General features: G+C 35.5%; 3 protein-coding genes across 3 annotated transcripts; 2 read left to right on the top strand and 1 right to left on the bottom strand.

The window, feature by feature from the left end:
• Positions 1-102: 102 nt before the first annotated feature.
• On the top strand, positions 103-1,356 carry LOC108114505 (cytosolic Fe-S cluster assembly factor NUBP2 homolog). The gene is made up of 3 exons (XM_017225524.2): positions 103-320; positions 390-832; positions 1,103-1,356. Exons 1-3 carry the CDS (start codon positions 210-212, stop codon positions 1,329-1,331), a joined length of 783 nt encoding a protein of 260 aa, XP_017081013.1. The 5' UTR covers positions 103-209; the 3' UTR covers positions 1,332-1,356.
• A 318-nt stretch (positions 1,357-1,674) lies between these two features.
• LOC108114504 lies at positions 1,675-16,693 on the bottom strand. The gene is made up of 3 exons (XM_017225523.2): positions 15,244-16,693; positions 13,465-13,653; positions 1,675-3,661 (listed from the first exon to the last, which is right to left on the bottom strand). The coding sequence occupies exons 2-3, from the start codon at positions 13,514-13,516 to the stop codon at positions 2,292-2,294; spliced, it is 1,422 nt and encodes a 473-aa protein (XP_017081012.1). The 5' UTR covers positions 13,517-13,653; positions 15,244-16,693; the 3' UTR covers positions 1,675-2,291.
• LOC108114506 lies at positions 8,468-10,047 on the top strand. The gene has a single exon (XM_017225526.1). It carries the CDS (start codon positions 8,670-8,672, stop codon positions 8,997-8,999), a length of 330 nt encoding a protein of 109 aa, XP_017081015.1. The 5' UTR covers positions 8,468-8,669; the 3' UTR covers positions 9,000-10,047.
• Positions 16,694-17,162: the final 469 nt, after the last annotated feature.

The following is a 17,162-nucleotide window of genomic DNA, read 5'->3' as shown; positions in this document are numbered from 1 at the left end:
TATGTAAAACACTACTGTTCCACTAAAAACTAAAAAATAAAGCAGCGTAACATTTTTTTTTTTTAAACATTGCAGTAAAATATATTAAAAAAAACTGGAACACCCCAAATGTAAAAGCTGCAGCCCTGGAACAGCTGATGGCACTTGTTGACCAAACATCAATCCACGAACATTTCATTTCCTAATTTACTTATTTAAATCAGTTTAATATGCTGGAAAAGGTTAAAAATATTATCGTAGTGCTCTCTGGAAAAGGTGGAGTTGGGAAATCTACAGTAAGCACCCAATTATCACTGGCACTGCGCAAAAATGGATTTAAGGTAAACGAAAACAATTTCACCATAAAAGAAGTCACTGGAATTATTAAAAATATGAATTTATTTTAATAGGTTGGGTTGCTGGATATAGATCTGTGTGGCCCAAGTGTGCCATATCTTTTGGGACTAGAAGGACGTGATATATTTCAGTGCGATGAGGGATGGGTTCCTGTCTATACAGATGATACTCAAACACTGTCAGTGATGTCCATTGGCTTCCTTTTGAAGAACCGCGAGGACCCGGTCATTTGGCGCGGTCCAAAAAAGACTTCGATGATCCGACAATTCCTTAGCGATGTCAGGTGGGATGAATTGGATTACCTAATCATCGATACTCCTCCCGGAACTTCGGATGAGCACATTACAGTTATGGAGTGCCTAAAGGAGGTTGAATGTCATGGAGCCATTATCGTGACCACGCCGCAGGAGGTCGCTTTGGATGATGTGCGCAAGGAGATAACGTTTTGCAAGAAAACCGGCATAAATATTATTGGCATCGTCGAGAACATGAGCGGGTGAGTGTCATAAACTAGTAAATGTTTTAAATAAGTAGGTAATCTAGCCATTGTCATATTTATTCAGTTTGGCCATAAAACATTTCTTGTTTGTAGTAAGAATTGTAAGTTCGAGTGTACTGAATTCGAAATATATAAAAACGTAAATATACATAGATATTATTTGGAGCGCTAGGTATCAAGATAACTATAGGCCATAACCTTTGGGCCTCAAACCAGTAATAAATTTTCTCATGTTTGACTAAGTTATCTTTTAATTGATCTATACAGGTTTGTGTGTCCCCATTGCACCTCATGCACAAATATTTTCTCCTCAAACGGTGGATCTGAGCTGGCCGCGTACTGTCAAGTGCCACATCTGGGAACTCTGCCCATAGATCCACGTGTGGGTGTTTTAGCAGGAAGCTCTGCTTCAGTATTGGACGAGTTACCGGATTCCACGACGGCTGAAGTGCTGCAAAATATTGTTGAGAAATTGAAACCAATTACGGTAACCTAAATAAAACCAAAAATAAATTTTTAAATTGTTGGACATTTTACACAAGACGAAAAATGTGATAGATTCGAGGTTTTTTTTAGAAGAGTTTTATGACCTATCCTTTAATAACACAGGTTTTATAGTTTATTTTCCATTCCCAAGAATTTACAAACACAGTGCCGATTTCGTTTAGCTTTGGTTTCTTTTTCTTTATTTTCAATGCTTTTAATGTCTTAAATATATTAATAAAATGGTTATAAAGGAATGAATGCAGTTGATGCTTTTAAGGGAACTAACTTGGATGTACATATAATAATTTAGTGTTTAATGAGTGCGCATTAGATAAATATATATATAATTCTGGCTGTACGGTAATTATAATTAACAATCAAACTAAAGAGTTTTCCCTACTAATACTTTCCAATTATAATTATGCTGGTTTCCTCGCGTTTGCTAATTTAAAACTATCACATTAACGTAGGTTGTCTTACTGCTTACCCTAATTGCTTTAACTATTGATTTGAGCATAGTCTTAAGATCAAAATGTGTGCTAACGCATGAAGTATGTTTCTAATGTGCCAGCTAGGTTCGTCGTTAATTGATCGGCTTGGCTTCCTTCAATGTCTGTCCTTAAATTCTGCGATATAATTTTACTGACGACGATGTTAGTTTTCTTTACCTAAGTAGTATTAAAATGTAGACTTCTTTCACTATTTTGGTATAATTTCCCCTAGACAAAACTAGATGAAAGCTTTTCAAGATCAAAAATCAGTCTGCATAAGGATCTAAATCACACAGAGAAAACACATATCTTTTCATTTTAAAATACTTCTGATCTGCACTCATAAAATTTGTTTTTCTAAATATTGTGCCTCGTAAATATTTTTTAAAACGAAATGACAAACTGAGATGGCAATCTGGAACTCTGATTTTCTATGTGCATGGAATCACAACTTATGCTTCGTTTTCCCTAGTTTCGATTCATTTTCGAACCGGATTCAAGAGTGCAACACTCTCCCGGGATTGTGGAGTCGCTGCAGCCGTGGAGTCCGCCTGATTTTTTTTGCTCTCGAAATGGTTCCTATTTTTACATACTCGGATAAATAGAAAAATAGCGCCTACTGCAAAAAATATCAAAAATATTATAACATAAATCCATGTCGAATCGGTTTTGATTTGCTCCTGAGGCACATCGGCATAATGGTTAGTAGATGTTATATGGAGGACCGTGGTATCGTTGAATTCCTTGACCTGACTGGTGGATTCAGGAGGTACAGCTTCTGGCTTATTTGTGATGGGGCTATCGGTCATCACCGAGGAGTTATTATCAATTAACACAATCTCGGTGGATACATCATTAATACCCACCGAGGTGCTCTCCGTGTTATAATCGCCTTTGGTATTACGATCATCTGTTGATGTTTCAAGTTCATCAATCGTTGTGATTGAATCAGTGAAAGTTTCTACATCTGTTGTGGGAGTTTTGGCAGTCTCAGTTGGAGGAGAATCGGAGCTAGATGTTTCATTGATTTCTGTGACGATTCTGAGATCTGGCGATTCGGATGAGGCAATTTCTTCAGGGGATTCAGAACTTGAAACGGCGCTGGTGGATTCGCTTGTATCCGGAGTGGACGTAAATATTTCAGTGGATGAAGTGGTTTTATCGGTTGAACTGAAGGATTCACTTGTGTCCGGGATGGCAGATGAACTTTCTATTGGTGTAGGTAAACTTGATGATTCGTTTGTAAACGGTATCGGAGTCGTAATTTCACTTGTCGGAGTCGAGGTAATATATTTAATAGTAATTTCCTCTGTAGTATCATTACGCCCAATCATTTCAGGTCCCCTGGTTGTGCCACCCATCGTTAATTCACTATCATCCAGTTCTTCTGGGCAAACCAAACAGCATTTTCCCTTGACCGGGAAGGGGTTACTGCACGCATACTTGTGATTGCATTGAATCGACGTCCGGGAGACTATACCATCCAGGCAAGTGCAGGTTGTACAACCATTATTTTCAAGCCATACATCACCATTTTGCTTGTACTCATTGTTATCGGTTAGGCAATTGGGTATAAGCTCATCCATTGGACAGATTTCTTTGCATTGAATTGCCAGCGGTGCACAAGGATCACAGACGGTGCACCTGTTCTTATAGAATCTCATCTTGAAACCATTGCAAACGGGTTTTTCATCATGACATTCGTAGCGCGGACAACAGCTACCGGGAAGACCATTTCCACTTTCCACCTCGACAATCCAGTTGCTGCAAGTGGGAAGATTATCTAGACATGGTGGGCACACTTCCATTAGGGGGTCATCTAGGATATCTATGTCAATGATTGGTAGAGCTGAAAGAAACAAGAAAGAGGAAATATTTAATATATAGTTATGTATTAATATTGTAAATCAGCATCAAAAGCTGTAATATTCCAGCCAGAACAGAAATTCGATACTTTCAAGGAGGCCTAAAACAAATTCCAATCTGAATTGAATGCCCTTCAAGTTCAATATTAACATATCGATCGATCTTGAAAATCACATTCCACCCCACCAAAACCAAGTAGCCATGAATTATTCAATGAAATCTAGAGGTAAATTTATAAAAATGGCAATTTGATTAGCAACACTCTTAGGAAATTTCTTCAAGAAAGCACAAAACCAATCAAAACAAACGGAATGATATTTATTTTTGGTGGAATACAAAGTACGGGGTGACACTCTCGTTTATCATTTATTTATTGTTATTGATTTTTGACATTTTATCATTGAATTATGTATAAAAGGGGGAAGAAGGCGCCAGAGCGCGATAAAAATGGGAATGGCAAAGTACAATAACAATATGAAGACAAAAAAAAAAGAAAAACAAAACAAAAAAAGAAAGAAAGATATACAAACAAGTGCACGGCCAAACAAACCTGAAAGATTTGGAGCCCTCCACTCATTTGATCGATATGGATCGATTGTTTCATTGAATCAATATTGCCCCAATTGCCGATATTATTAATTTTTTTTTTTTTGGTGTGGTTAATAAAGTCTGTTACACAAAATGCGTCGCATCAAAAAACATGTTACAATGAAACTCTCTTCCCGGATTGTGATCGAAGGTTATCAATTATTTTCGATATTGACGTCACTGTCGCAGACTTTGTAGGTGAAGCGCATTTAATTGAACGTAATTTAAAATAGATATAAGTTGTTGCTGGCTTTATTCTTGGGCTATCAGGTCGTAGCGATCTATATGACAGCCAGCAGACGGGCCAATTATTCATGTGTGTGCGGTTATGTGTGCGTGACCGTACTCGTTTGATTGAGAAGCGCATAGAAGGGCGCTGAAAATGTCAGCGAATGGTGCGTGCGGGTATCAATAGGAATTTTTCGAATACCTTCAAGTCCGCCTATTTGTCATCTATTTAGGAGTGACAAGAGTCATGCGAGATATTTAATATATCAAATTTCTTGTACATCAGGTGATATATATTTTATTCTAATCCAAATTCCAGCTTACTTAATTTCTGGACAAATTCTTGTCTTTTTCTGGTAATAACTTTACAATGACCAACAAAAATAACTCAACCACAGCAAGCCATTCATTCTGAATCTAGTTTCTGATGAAAATTGTTTTTTTTGAAATATTTATATATAAAACCTTAATGCTTAGCTAGCCAAAAAACCTGCCGAAGTGCAAGGTATATATTTATCGTTTATTTCTTATAAAAAATATTTTTTGTTGCTTTGCACTGCGGGTTTATTGACCCGAACTTATAGTGGTAATTTTTTTTATCGCCTTTGGGTCAGCAAAAAATAATATAAAAATACAATAAAAAAGAGACATGAGACGGTGGGGCGTTGGGGCGTTGGAGGGGGTTTCCAGGTTTCCAGGTTCCAAAGGTTACAATAATTCGATGCAAATTACCTAAGCACATATCCGCCTTATAAATGGGTCGGGGCTCATTAGCGCAGATCTCTGGCGACGGCGATGATGATCATTATGGTGTTGCGATTATCATGATGATGATGATGATTGTATAGGGGAGCACCAGCAGAAGTGCTACTGGCCACTTACGTCACCGGTCTGGCCACACAGATATAAACACACACACACACACAGATACACAGATACACAGAGATGCGAAGATACGGATACTTTGAAGCTGCGAACGAGGCGATCCATATTTCTTTTTGATTGATCTACAGCCGAAGGCCGGCATGCAAAAATGCAATTCAGGAGCAAAAAGATGAAGAAAAAGAAAAATAAAACGCTGAGGAGCAGCTCACAAAAACCAGATACAGATACGGCAAAAATAAATTCCAGTACAATTAGCAGTCGCTTATTTTTGTTTGGCATTTTTCCTGACACGCTCGTTGACATGCAAAGTTACTTAAACCAAACAAAACGAACATTACACGACCAAATACTAAAACAAAATCAAGGGGAGGAGGAGGCGGACGACAACGACGTTTACTTTTAACTACTATCTAAAAGGTCGTCTACGATGTGTTAGCCATTACAAGCGACAAAGACCAAATAGTTGATGGAGTAATTACAGACCGTTCAAGTTCGTTTGAAGCCAAAAAACGCGAAACTATTTATTTTTGTCATTTTTTCTTTGTTTATTTCCATTTTAGCCATTCACGTCAATCTCTTTGATAATTTTGTGATGGCGAATCTAATTTTGTGACGGGAATTATCATATTTTCGTACATTTTATGACATTTTAAGCGAACTTTTGGCCATTAAAGGCAGTCATAAAACGGTGACTTTAGTAACCCGAAAAAGCAGGAAGACAGCAATTCGTTAAACTGTGATTTACTAGCCATGAATCACAGTGATGAGAGCGGCATGAGTCACGGGAAAGTGGTGATTAAATCTAGGATTACTATTTAAGAGGTTAACTATTATTATTTTCAGGTAAAAATCTTTCACGATTCAACATTTTGAAAGAAGTCTTAAGCTAACATAGTAAAGATTTGTAAACTATTTTATATGCAAAAATATTCATCATATTCGTAGGTTGATTAAATGCTAACAAGAATCACTCAATCAAATATACAATTCATAACTGAAAAGATGCCTATCGTATCTAGAATCAGCCAACCATATATGATTAATTAACAAAACTAATTCCATTTAAATGCAGCTTATGTCCGTGTTAATTATTTTATTAACTGAACTGTATTATTGAGCTCACCCATTGATTGTTTTGTGGTCGTAAACAAAAGCTTTTGAAAACATTAAAATAAACTATGACAGATGTGATTTAATCACACCCGAATTAAACGGCAATATATATAATCCATGTATAGCATACCCGAAAAAATGTGACATCAGACCTGCGTTAATCAGTACTTTATAATTATTTTTGTGGCTACTACTGACGCTTTTTTTATTTTTCATTCTAAAATAGCAGAACCAAAAAAGCAATCAATCTTTTTTGCGAACGTCTCTCACACGTCCTAAGTAAGCGTAATTTATGCGATTTAATTTAATCGCCAGCATGTAGAGCAAATAATCGTTCGTCACTCTAGATTTGGTCTGCTTTCCGCATAGCTACCAATTAAGAGAGTTAGTTTGTTCAGATTGTTCCGTCTTACTTCACGGTTAGCATTACCATTAACCTTCCTTCCTTTTGCTAATATTTCCACCTTTTCATATTTGTACCCCCTATGAAAAGCTTTTTTTTTTTATAACTTTTTTTGGCCAACTAATTCGTTAGAATTGCGTAAACAAAACATTTTCGTAGCGCTCAACGCTTTCTATAGTTTGGCCCCGTTTAAGCCGGCGGCGACAGGCGTAGTAAACCTTATCTTAATTATAGATCAATTATAGTTGTGGAGCTACCATACAATATACTAGTACACTTGGTAAACATATTCAACCGTACATCATTAATTATAAGTGCAAACTGAAGTCGGCCATATGGGAAAGCTGAGTACTCCAAATGCCACCGAAAAGTCAACTAATGCGTGTCGCAATTCAATTTAGTTTCTGCTTTCTTTCAGATAAGTTAAGGGTTATAAATATATATTGTTTTGGCAGCATTCTTTATGGCTAAAAATATATATTTTTTAAATAAATATTTTTATTTGCAAAACAGATAAGTGTGGGAAGTTATATTTGTTTAAAAGAGAAAGGTAAAATTTGTATAATAAACAAAAGGATGGCCATTTTATAGATGTAAACAATTATTATTAAGCAGTAACCAATATTTTATATATAGAGCTAATTTCATATATTACCAATTCTATAAATTTTCAACAATAATCAAACAAAATAAACAAACAAAAATGGCAATATAACCGTAATACCAAATTTCATATGCAAAAATGAAAATAAAAAGGCAGAGCTGCCTTGAATGTTAATGTTGGGTATGGATGTCCCCCCTGGTGATTATTTCGTATTATTTTGTACAAATTTCACAATTACAACTGAATTATACGGCAACAGCGTAAAATGTCTGATTAATGACAGCCACCCCACAAAAAAAAAAAGAAATATGAAAAGAATATATGTATAGGGGAAATGAGAGCAGGGCAGCAACGAACAGATGTGCGCCGATAGCTAATTTATATGTTTTGTATACAAAATAATAATAATTATTTTTTAATAATTACTGCACTGGGAACGGAGCAGCAATGTGTTGTCTTTCGATGGTCATCGTTAGTACGATGACTGACGCCTTTCTGCTGGGATTATTATTCTGCGCGGTATTGCCATCGCTGGCAACCGTACGTAACAGATGTGATTTATATTATATACTATACTATACTATACTATACTATACTATATGCTACATATATGCAATATACTATGTAGAGAATGTAAACAAAGTTTAATACCTCAAGACAAGCTGTAGAAAGAGTTGGCAGTTCAATGCCTCAAGAAAAGCTGTAAAAAGAGTTGGCAGCACCTTTTTCTTATTGCCTTTCTACCAAAAGAAAAATAAGTTGAAAATATATTTTCAAAATTAAGAATAAATTTAAATAAATAAATAAATTTAAATCAAAACTTTGGCATCACCCATTTAATTTCAAATAAAAACAGTTTAATTTATATAATTTATCCCTGAAATAAATCTCCTTTTCAATCCATTTAAAAACCATTTCATAAAATATACCAAAAATACTTAAATTCAGAAATTGTGCCAACAATGAAAATGCAATGCAGTTTCGTTTTCCTTTTGGACCAAAAGTAGCCATCATGACTAAGACTCTAGGTTTTTAGATTCAGCATATGATGCGCATTTATTTAATGGGCTCACCCACTTGTAGCGTGATTTCGAGATACGTTGGCGGGACATCAACTGCTCGGTCATTGATCCCACCACTGCTGAGCTCTTCAAGTGCAATATTGTGGAAATGCCGAAGAAGCAGGGAAATTTCCTAAACACCTTGCTCCTGCTGCGTCGACCGGTCCAGAAGATGTGGGTGGAACTGAGTGTTGGACAGATTGCCAATCGAAAGGATCGCTTGCTTCAGCAATTACTCAAAATTCGTGTAGATGGCTGTCATCTGATTAGCTTTCGCAGCAAAAATCGCATACTGAATGCCGTTCTCAAGAAACTTTTGCAATCGGGAAACTATCCAGATGCCTGTCCCCTATTGGCGGTAAGTTATAGAGCTAATATATCTAAATCCATCACTATTATTAGCAATTCCAATCACGTTGCATTGCAATATGCAAATTAATGATGGATCAAGTAAACAATTGATTTTTTGGCGATGCATTTCAATCATAGTTGGCCGCATGTTGGGCCCATTTGACTTGACAAAAACTTGTTTTGTGGTTTAAATAAAAAATCACTTGTCCGTCGGGCTTAGTATTTAACCTTTTATGGCTTCAAGCCAAACCGCAGGTAAAGGTGGAAAATATAAAAATGTTTGTTAATGATAAAGAATATTTGACTCAAGGGAATGATTTATTTATGGAAAAGTATATTTTGGTTATAGATAGACCACTCCTATATACTTTTATTACAGTGTTCAATTTTATTTCCCATCAGCATTAGACACACCCTCAAGAACAATATTATAAAATATATAAACAATATTTCTATGTCAATAGAACTCAAACCCAAAATAGAACCCCAAAACACCTGATTAAACATTCATTTCTGACCTACTCAAAGTCGAAAATCTGATGAAAATTTCCCATGATCTTTATCTTTACGATCTGCGCGTAAATAGAGCAACAAATTAGTCAAATGTTCTTGCAAATAAACGAGGCTATCAATACGATGGTTCAAAAATACACCGCTATCATTAAAAAACGGGGAAAAATAAACAAATCAAATAAATAAACACATCAATTGCGCATTAACCAGTTGGAAAAGCCAGAGCGCAGTTCCAACGAAACGAAAACTTGGAAATCCAAACCGAAATCGATTTCCAAATACAAGCATATCATTTTCATTCCAATAAAAAAAAAGCTAACCAGCAGGTTCCGTATCTTTTTATCCACAGAATGTCAACTATACGTCCACGCGTTTTGCCCTCAATCCTGATCATTTTCCGGCCTACATGCCGGACATGAGGTTCAACACGAAATTGGTCTTTCAGCTGAGCAGGAATATTGGCCTGATCAGGGCCAGTGTGGATGCCGAGGTGATGAGACGATCGTAAAGTGAAATATTTCAATAAAGCAAAAAACAAAAAACAAAAAGAAAAACACTGAGAAATGTACATAAACCAGGGGCAAATACTTCAATATATTTATGCGTTGCCATGACTAAGTCGACGGCAGTGACTAATAGCTTTGGCATGGGATTTATATATCAGATTAGACGCCTATCTGGAGCACTACGTTTTAAGGTGGCAATGCCTTCTGGATATCTAACGAATATATATATGTATAAGCATATCTATTTTTATCATTGAACTTTGATATATCTCTTTCAAAAACAAAAATTTCACTGCCATGACTTTCAAATTTGGTTTTTGCTCCACTTTTCACATTACTTTTGCGATGATTCATGGCCAAGGAATTTGGCATCAAACTGGTTGACTGATTTCTGCACTTCACTGTTAACTATGTTAACTAACCATAAATACACAAGCCCTGTCCATAATTTATAAGCTTAAGCTTGTATCAGAAATCGGATTAAAACTTGAAGACATCAAGGGATTAAGTGATCTTTGAACTTAATTATTTAATAAACATAAATACCAATTGGCTGAAACCATAATTTAAAAGCTTTAAGCTGTAGCAGAAATCAGATTAAACGAGAAAAATTAACTAATGGATTTTAAACTGGTTTCCTGACTTCTGTGTGTGTTTGAAAACTAATTAAAATTATAAACTGACAGCCAGTCAGAAGTTAATTCATTTGATTAGGCTTGGGAGAGATATAAATTTAAGCAGAGTTATCTAAGGAATTCCACTCTGAAAGTTTAAACAAATAGAGAGTATATCACATTCTCTTTCTTTTCTTTTTTATTATAAACAGACTAACTTGTTGATAATGCGAGTGCAGGAAAATAATAGATTAAGAAAGCTCAGGCCCCTTTTCGAGTGCCGGCCAATCAAATTAAGAAATGACGTGAGTCCGACTGCCCACAAAAGATATTTAGCAGAGCATAAATAGAACAGCGTTTATCAAGAGGCCCCAAAAAAAAAAAAAAAAAAACACACGCCTTTCACTCGAACAGTCTGCAATGTCATGGTCACAGAATCTTTTTCGTTTTCTTTCTTTTTGCTTAGAGAATTGCCCCTGATAAATTCCTTCTCGCACCGCGAAAACTCAAGTGAGCAAAGTCTATTTATCATTTATTGACGTCTGAATCGGAGTTCGTCATCAATATTTCTGCCAAGGCCAATAAACTCTAGCCCCCTATTGACTTAGGCTGAAGGAAAACCTTTGTCAAGGCCAGTCATAAAAAATAAAAAGGAAAGTGTTTCCGGCCAGTCATTTTCATTCACATTTCCATACCCATTTCCATGGCCCACCATCGCATTTGCATTTGCCATAACAAAGTCTGGAGTGGTGGGAGTATGGTGACATAACCCGAACTCGACGAATTCTAGGCCAAAATGTTCTAGCCACCCCTAGTAACTGAAATGGGGGAAATGTCGTAGCTCTAAATAGCTCACTAAGTGGGTTAGTCAGCCAGCTCGTTTCTAAGAGGTTAGCGGGAAAGCAAATGCACTTAGAAGAAATATTTCCAGGGAAAACACTTCATTTGGAAGTGAAATTAAACTTTAAAAATGCTTTTCTAAGAGGGTTTATTTCAAATATTTTAAGCTGTAGTAAAAAAGTTGCTTTACGTTGTATTTTTTACGTTTGAAAAACTTCTGTAAGGATTGCAACGATCTGCCAGCAATCTTCTTTGTATAAGAGTTAAGAATATTATTTTTACTATCTAAAAGGTGGTATTACTCTAGTATTTAATACATTTTTGCCGCTTGAACGCAGTGTTCTATATAATAACTATATTTCCAACACTCATCCAAAGTGCTTTTACTTTCCTAGAGAATTTTCCGGCACGAAAAGCGGATTACAATTTCATTAGGTAATGGAAAATACTGGCCTGCCCAAAAGAGTTATTTTTCTTTATTGGGAAAGAGGAAAACTGGCTAAGCGCTGAGAGGCAATATTCCTTTGTTCGGGCTGTTCTAAGTTCATTTTATATAGCATTCATCTGGATGGAATTTGTTGGGCAAACACACGGCAACAAAAACTACCAGTTGGACTTGCCTGTATATGTGTGTGTATCTATGTGTTTATACCCCATTTATATACGTAACGAGCAGCGCTGTACAACACAGACTATCTGTCGTTTGTCACCGATTCGCACCAATTTGATAAGAGCGCCGCAGATTAAGATGGAATTCCATACACAAAAATGTGTGTGTTTTTTTTGTATTCTGTTAACAAAAATCAAGACTCCACTCCACTCCACTCCAACACTCAAGGTTAAGTTCATTAGATTTTCTTAAGATTAACACATGTTAGCAGCGATATCTATTTGGAGTTCTTGAAACAAGGAAATACTTTATATCGCGTGTATAGCCAGGTGAGAAGTGCAGCCGAGCTATTTTCAGCATTAATCACAGAGTCAATAAGGGGCTTTACTTTAATTTGTGTTTCAGGTATTGGTGAGATAGTGCTATCTACTGGTGTATATTTGCAGATTTCTATTTGCAAAAAATATAATCTTAGCATGTCCATTTATTATTGATATTTATATGGTTTAAACTTTAAAGTAATCAGTGGGCACTTGTAGAAACTAATTGGCAGAAAGTCTAGGGGTTTGGGTAGGGAAATATTTTAGGAATTGGTTTTACCAATGCTTGTATTTTGATTTTTAGATAGGTAAACTACACTACAATTTCTACTGCTTGAAATACCCAAAAAGTTAGTGACTCATTTTTAGCATCTCCCTTTAACCAGCTTCAAAAACTTACCTAATTTTCGATTCCCCCTCTCAAAATCCGCTGTGACGCACTTCAGGTGATTTTGTTTAAACAAAAGCCTGCCCATGCCCTTCGCTGCCCACTATCAAGGTCGTTTGGGTTCATAGAAAAACATATGCCAGCGAAAGCCAAACAAAAACGAATCGAATAAAAATAAACAATATTTTGAGAAATGCCCCAAAAACACGAAATAAATTAAGCAACAAAAAGAAATGCGAAATATACAACCGAAAATACAAATACTCAGATGATACGCTGCCCATTTGAATTATCAATGAAATTCAGAAAAACAAAACAAAACAAAATGAAACGAAACGAAACGAAAAAAAGAACAAAAGCAGAAATCACAAAATTAACGCGCCAACATGTGTTTCTTTTGGGGGTAGAAAATAAATAAGCAAAACAAAAAAACAAAAAAAAAAAACCAAAAAACAAAAAACGGTATGCAAAGAATGAAGAAGAAGAAGAAGATGATGAGGAGATCCGCATATATGGCATATGGCCAGAAGTCGGCGCTATAGATAGTTTTCGACACGTCATAAGAGAGATCGAAACGTTATATATAGCCACATGATGCCGCTGCTGTGACGTAGGCTTTCTGCTTTTCCACTTCTGTTTTTCCTTAATGGAAAAGCATCCCAACAGAGGTCAAAGTAAACAATAATCGAAACATCTGATTAAAGCCGATTGGCGGCAGTGAATCACTTCATTAATGAACTAATTTTGGCAGAATTTACTCACCCAATGATTTGTGAGTCCATAAGAAGAAGAAGAATATGATTAACTTGGCCATGTCACGTGAGCACTTCGGACGAAGTCCAAAAATTGAAAAGGTCTATATATAGTTAATATATATCTTTAATTTATTGTGAAATTTGTTATGGGAACGCGTTTTTCCCTTGATCAGTTCAGTTGCACTGCACAGAATGCCTGGAAAGAAAAGAAATTAGAAATTAGAAATAATAATTAAAGTTTATTAACTTTCTTTTCGATTTATGGTGTAATCAAACTTTCAATTTCACAATTAGCTTTATTTCTATTACCCCAACCGAGGAACTGTACGGCTCAACGGCCAAAAAGAAACTGCATATAATTACGACTCGCATCGCTTTAAATAGTTTCTCATTCGTCTGGAGATGCAATCCTATTATCTTATCTTAACATTAAATGACTAATTTAAATTTATCGATGTGGCCCTGAGATGCATTTCTTATCTTATCCGATTTACCTATCTATTTTGGTTCCTTTTTTGGCATGCCAAAAGTTATTACGACGCAGTCTGGCATTGAGATTCATATCTGAGATTTTGTGCTTTTGGGCCAAAGTTGTAACCAAGTTGGCAAGTACACTCTGATTACCGCAGCAAACACGCTACCTGCGTCGTATTCTTCGATTCGCACGATAAGTGTATGTTATAACATATGCCAAAACTGATTGCCTGATAACTCTTCATTTCTGATACCACACACAAGGAAAGCCACATGGAAAGCCAGCCGATGCACACAGTTTGGGCCAAGTTAATAATGCTGAATCGGCATTCGTTTGGTTTTTCTTTTCCTTGCTTCAGCATTTTACAATGTCTGTGATAATATGATTTCCGTTCAGGTTTTTTTTTACGTTATGTTAAGTTACTTTACGTTTTCAGTTACAATTTGGATATGGCTTTTATATGCATGCTGCATTTCTGAAGTTTAAGTTAGTATTTACGAATAAAGAAGTATATGGAATGAATTTAATATAACATATGAAAAATCTATTTAAAATAATCTGCATTTCATAGAATAATTGTCGTTGTTATTGTGACTTGCCCAATAATTTTGTTGTTAAACTTTTAACAACCTTAGATTATGATCATACTAAGTTCAAAGTAATTAGCAAAGCAAGAAATATTAATCTTACACAGCAAATATAGCCACCTGTCATGCAGATTTGTATACATTTTGTAATATTATTTAATAAGCATTACTATTCCGACCACAGCTGTACTTAAGTGCAAGCAAATGAAGTGTCTGGACGACTTAATGCAGACATATATATGTAGTAATTAAATTTTGCCCGTGGGCGTCAGAATGGAAAGCTGTTAGTCGCCGTTGCAAAGGAAATCAGATTTTTCCATTATTTGGCAAAAAATAAAGGGGGGGGCGAGAGGTGCTCGCAAAAATACCGCCGACACGTGCATTTGACCGATTCGCCATATTCGTTATATCACAACAAAAGAAAAGAAAAAATGTAAAGCTCATGCGCAGAGACCTCAGAGTTGTCAGTTTTTCAATTTTTTTTTTGCCATAAAAGGAAGCAGCGAATGAAATTCCATCTTTCGCACTTGCAGCGCAATTTTGCTCACATTGGCCAGTAAAATACAAAACAAAAAAAAATAAAAAATAAATAACAAGATAGCATAAAAGCGAATAACATAAAGCCAGGGGAAATACTTAGCAAACGAAATTAGGTCGCTTGGCCTACGCAGATTACGAATATACTTATATATATTTCTTTTTTGGACTCGATTTTTGGCTTTACCTTTACTTGACGAGAGTCCAACTGATCCAAAAATAAAACTTCATTGTACTGTTTGTTTTCAATTGACAGTTTGTCTGTCCATTTGGTCTCTCGCTGTCTATGCTGTTTTGTTTTCCTTTTTAATTTATTATTTTGGCAATGCTACGTATTTTTGTTTTGTTTAGACTGACGCTTTTAAGGTGATAATATTATTTCGGGTATTTCTCGCAACGCTAACAACAGCGCACAACACAGCACAACCGATTTCAACGGAGGTTCTCAGCAAACTAAAAAGATGTTTGCCAAATCGCAGAAAGTGCTCTCTGGCTCGCTCTACTCGAGCTCTCTTTGAATACGACTCTCTTTCTCTCTTAGCTGCTCTTCTGATCTTGTTTGTACCGTTTTATTTTTTTTTTTTTGTGTACGTTTGGTAAATAAATCTGGCTAAATGCGTAATTACAAAAGGCAAAGCATTGATTAATTTACTTAAACGTAGTGATTGTTGGTAAATTACGATATTTTCATATTTTATACGTTACGATATTGTTTAAGAAGACGTGAATTCAAAGTTTTTATTAAATAGGTTATTTTTTTTATAAAATTGTATTCTTTTTTATAGTTTGTTAAAAAATTTGATATATTGGTATATATTCATATATCAATTAGCAGTTTCCTATCTGAAGTCATAGGAAAGATAAGAGAAATTAAAAATAATATATTAATTTTTAAAATTATGTTATGTTGACATAAATCAAAATTAAGACTTATAGAGTAAAAAGATACAAGCTTTCGGAAACAAAATATATAGTTTGCATTACTTACGTTTTTGTTAAATTAAATTTGTAAAAATTTATTTTTCGTACCACTGTTCGTATGCTTAATATTTAAAAACCGTTTGTTTATTGTGCGTATACGCGATAACAAGTATACGTTTGTTGTGGCCTATCGACTATTTCAAACTACCTGCTTATCGATAAGTCCAATCAGCTGTTGCTATAAGTGTTGTAAAATGTGTAAATACAGCACTATTTATTTCATATAGTTGCCAGATAACTAGAAAGAGAACCGCTGCTATTAGACCTAGGGCACTTGTTAAGTTTTAGTCAATCTGGCAATATTAAGACTGCACAAACATTTCGTAGCTTGCTTTTGGGCTGAATCTGGAATTAATTTAACCGAAAATTAAAATTATAAATTGTTGTTTTTTTTTTGCAAAGGAAAAGAAACTAAAAAAGAATTAATATGAAAGGCTACTATCCAATCAAAGCAAAAATTATCCTTAATATGTTCTTTTTTGCCCAAAACCCAATCTTAAACTTGCTCTTAAGTTTAAGCTTAAAAATGTGAATTTCTGCCTTTGATTTTTTACAAAAATGTTCGTTTTTGTTTTTGTTTTTACTTCTTCATCCCACATAATTGAAATTTATTTGAAAATCCGTTCGACCGACTTACGCATTTTTAAACATGTTGTGGCGCCGCTGACGTTGACATTTTCCCGCCTGCCATTTCTTATTTTTGTTATGGCCGCTAAAGTTGCTGCCAAAGTTGATGTTGCTGTTGCCACTGGAGTTGCTGCTGCTGCTGCTGCTGGTGCTGGTGCTGGTGCTACTGCTACTGCTGTATGTTGCTGTTGCTGATGTTGCTGCTGTCATTGGCTGCACTCACAACTGGCATTGGTAATTAGCACGCGCGCTGCTAATTAACACTTTCTGGAAGAGCGGCACTCGCACTCCACTCGATGTGTTTGTGTTCAGGGGCCGCTTGCAATTCCCCGTCGACTGCAAATTGCACGCGTGGCTGCTGCAACACAGCTCTTAGTTGCTGCAACACTTAGAATAAAAATAATATTCGGATATCCATACTTGTATTGGGACAAACTAAAAGCTTTGCTAGAAAATATATTTGGATTTTAGTAAATGTTTTTTTTTAAATTTTTATCA

Source organism: Drosophila eugracilis, unplaced genomic scaffold (genome assembly GCF_018153835.1).
Source record: "Drosophila eugracilis isolate 14026-0451.02 unplaced genomic scaffold, ASM1815383v1 contig_2154, whole genome shotgun sequence".
Taxonomy (NCBI): domain Eukaryota; kingdom Metazoa; phylum Arthropoda; class Insecta; order Diptera; family Drosophilidae; genus Drosophila; species Drosophila eugracilis.
The sequence above is the reverse complement of the archived record's forward strand: the minus strand, read 5'-3'. Positions and strand labels throughout refer to the sequence as shown.

Excerpts from the sequence above, each read along its gene's own strand:
- LOC108114505 (XM_017225524.2), top strand. The coding sequence starts at position 210 with ATGCTGGAAAAGGTTAAAAATATTATCGTAGTGCTCTCTGGAAAAGGT. Across the intron at positions 321-389 it reads TGCGCAAAAATGGATTTAAG|GTTGGGTTGCTGGATATAGA; the intron begins GTAAACGAAAAC and ends TTATTTTAATAG. Across the intron at positions 833-1,102 it reads ATCGTCGAGAACATGAGCGG|GTTTGTGTGTCCCCATTGCA; the intron begins GTGAGTGTCATA and ends TGATCTATACAG.
- LOC108114506 (XM_017225526.1), top strand. The coding sequence starts at position 8,670 with ATGCCGAAGAAGCAGGGAAATTTCCTAAACACCTTGCTCCTGCTGCGT.
- LOC108114504 (XM_017225523.2), bottom strand. The coding sequence starts at position 13,516 with ATGGCCAAGTTAATCATATTCTTCTTCTTCTTATGGACTCACAAATCA. Across the intron at positions 3,662-13,464 it reads ATGGACTCACAAATCATTGG|CTCTACCAATCATTGACATA; the intron begins GTGAGTAAATTC and ends TGTTTCTTTCAG.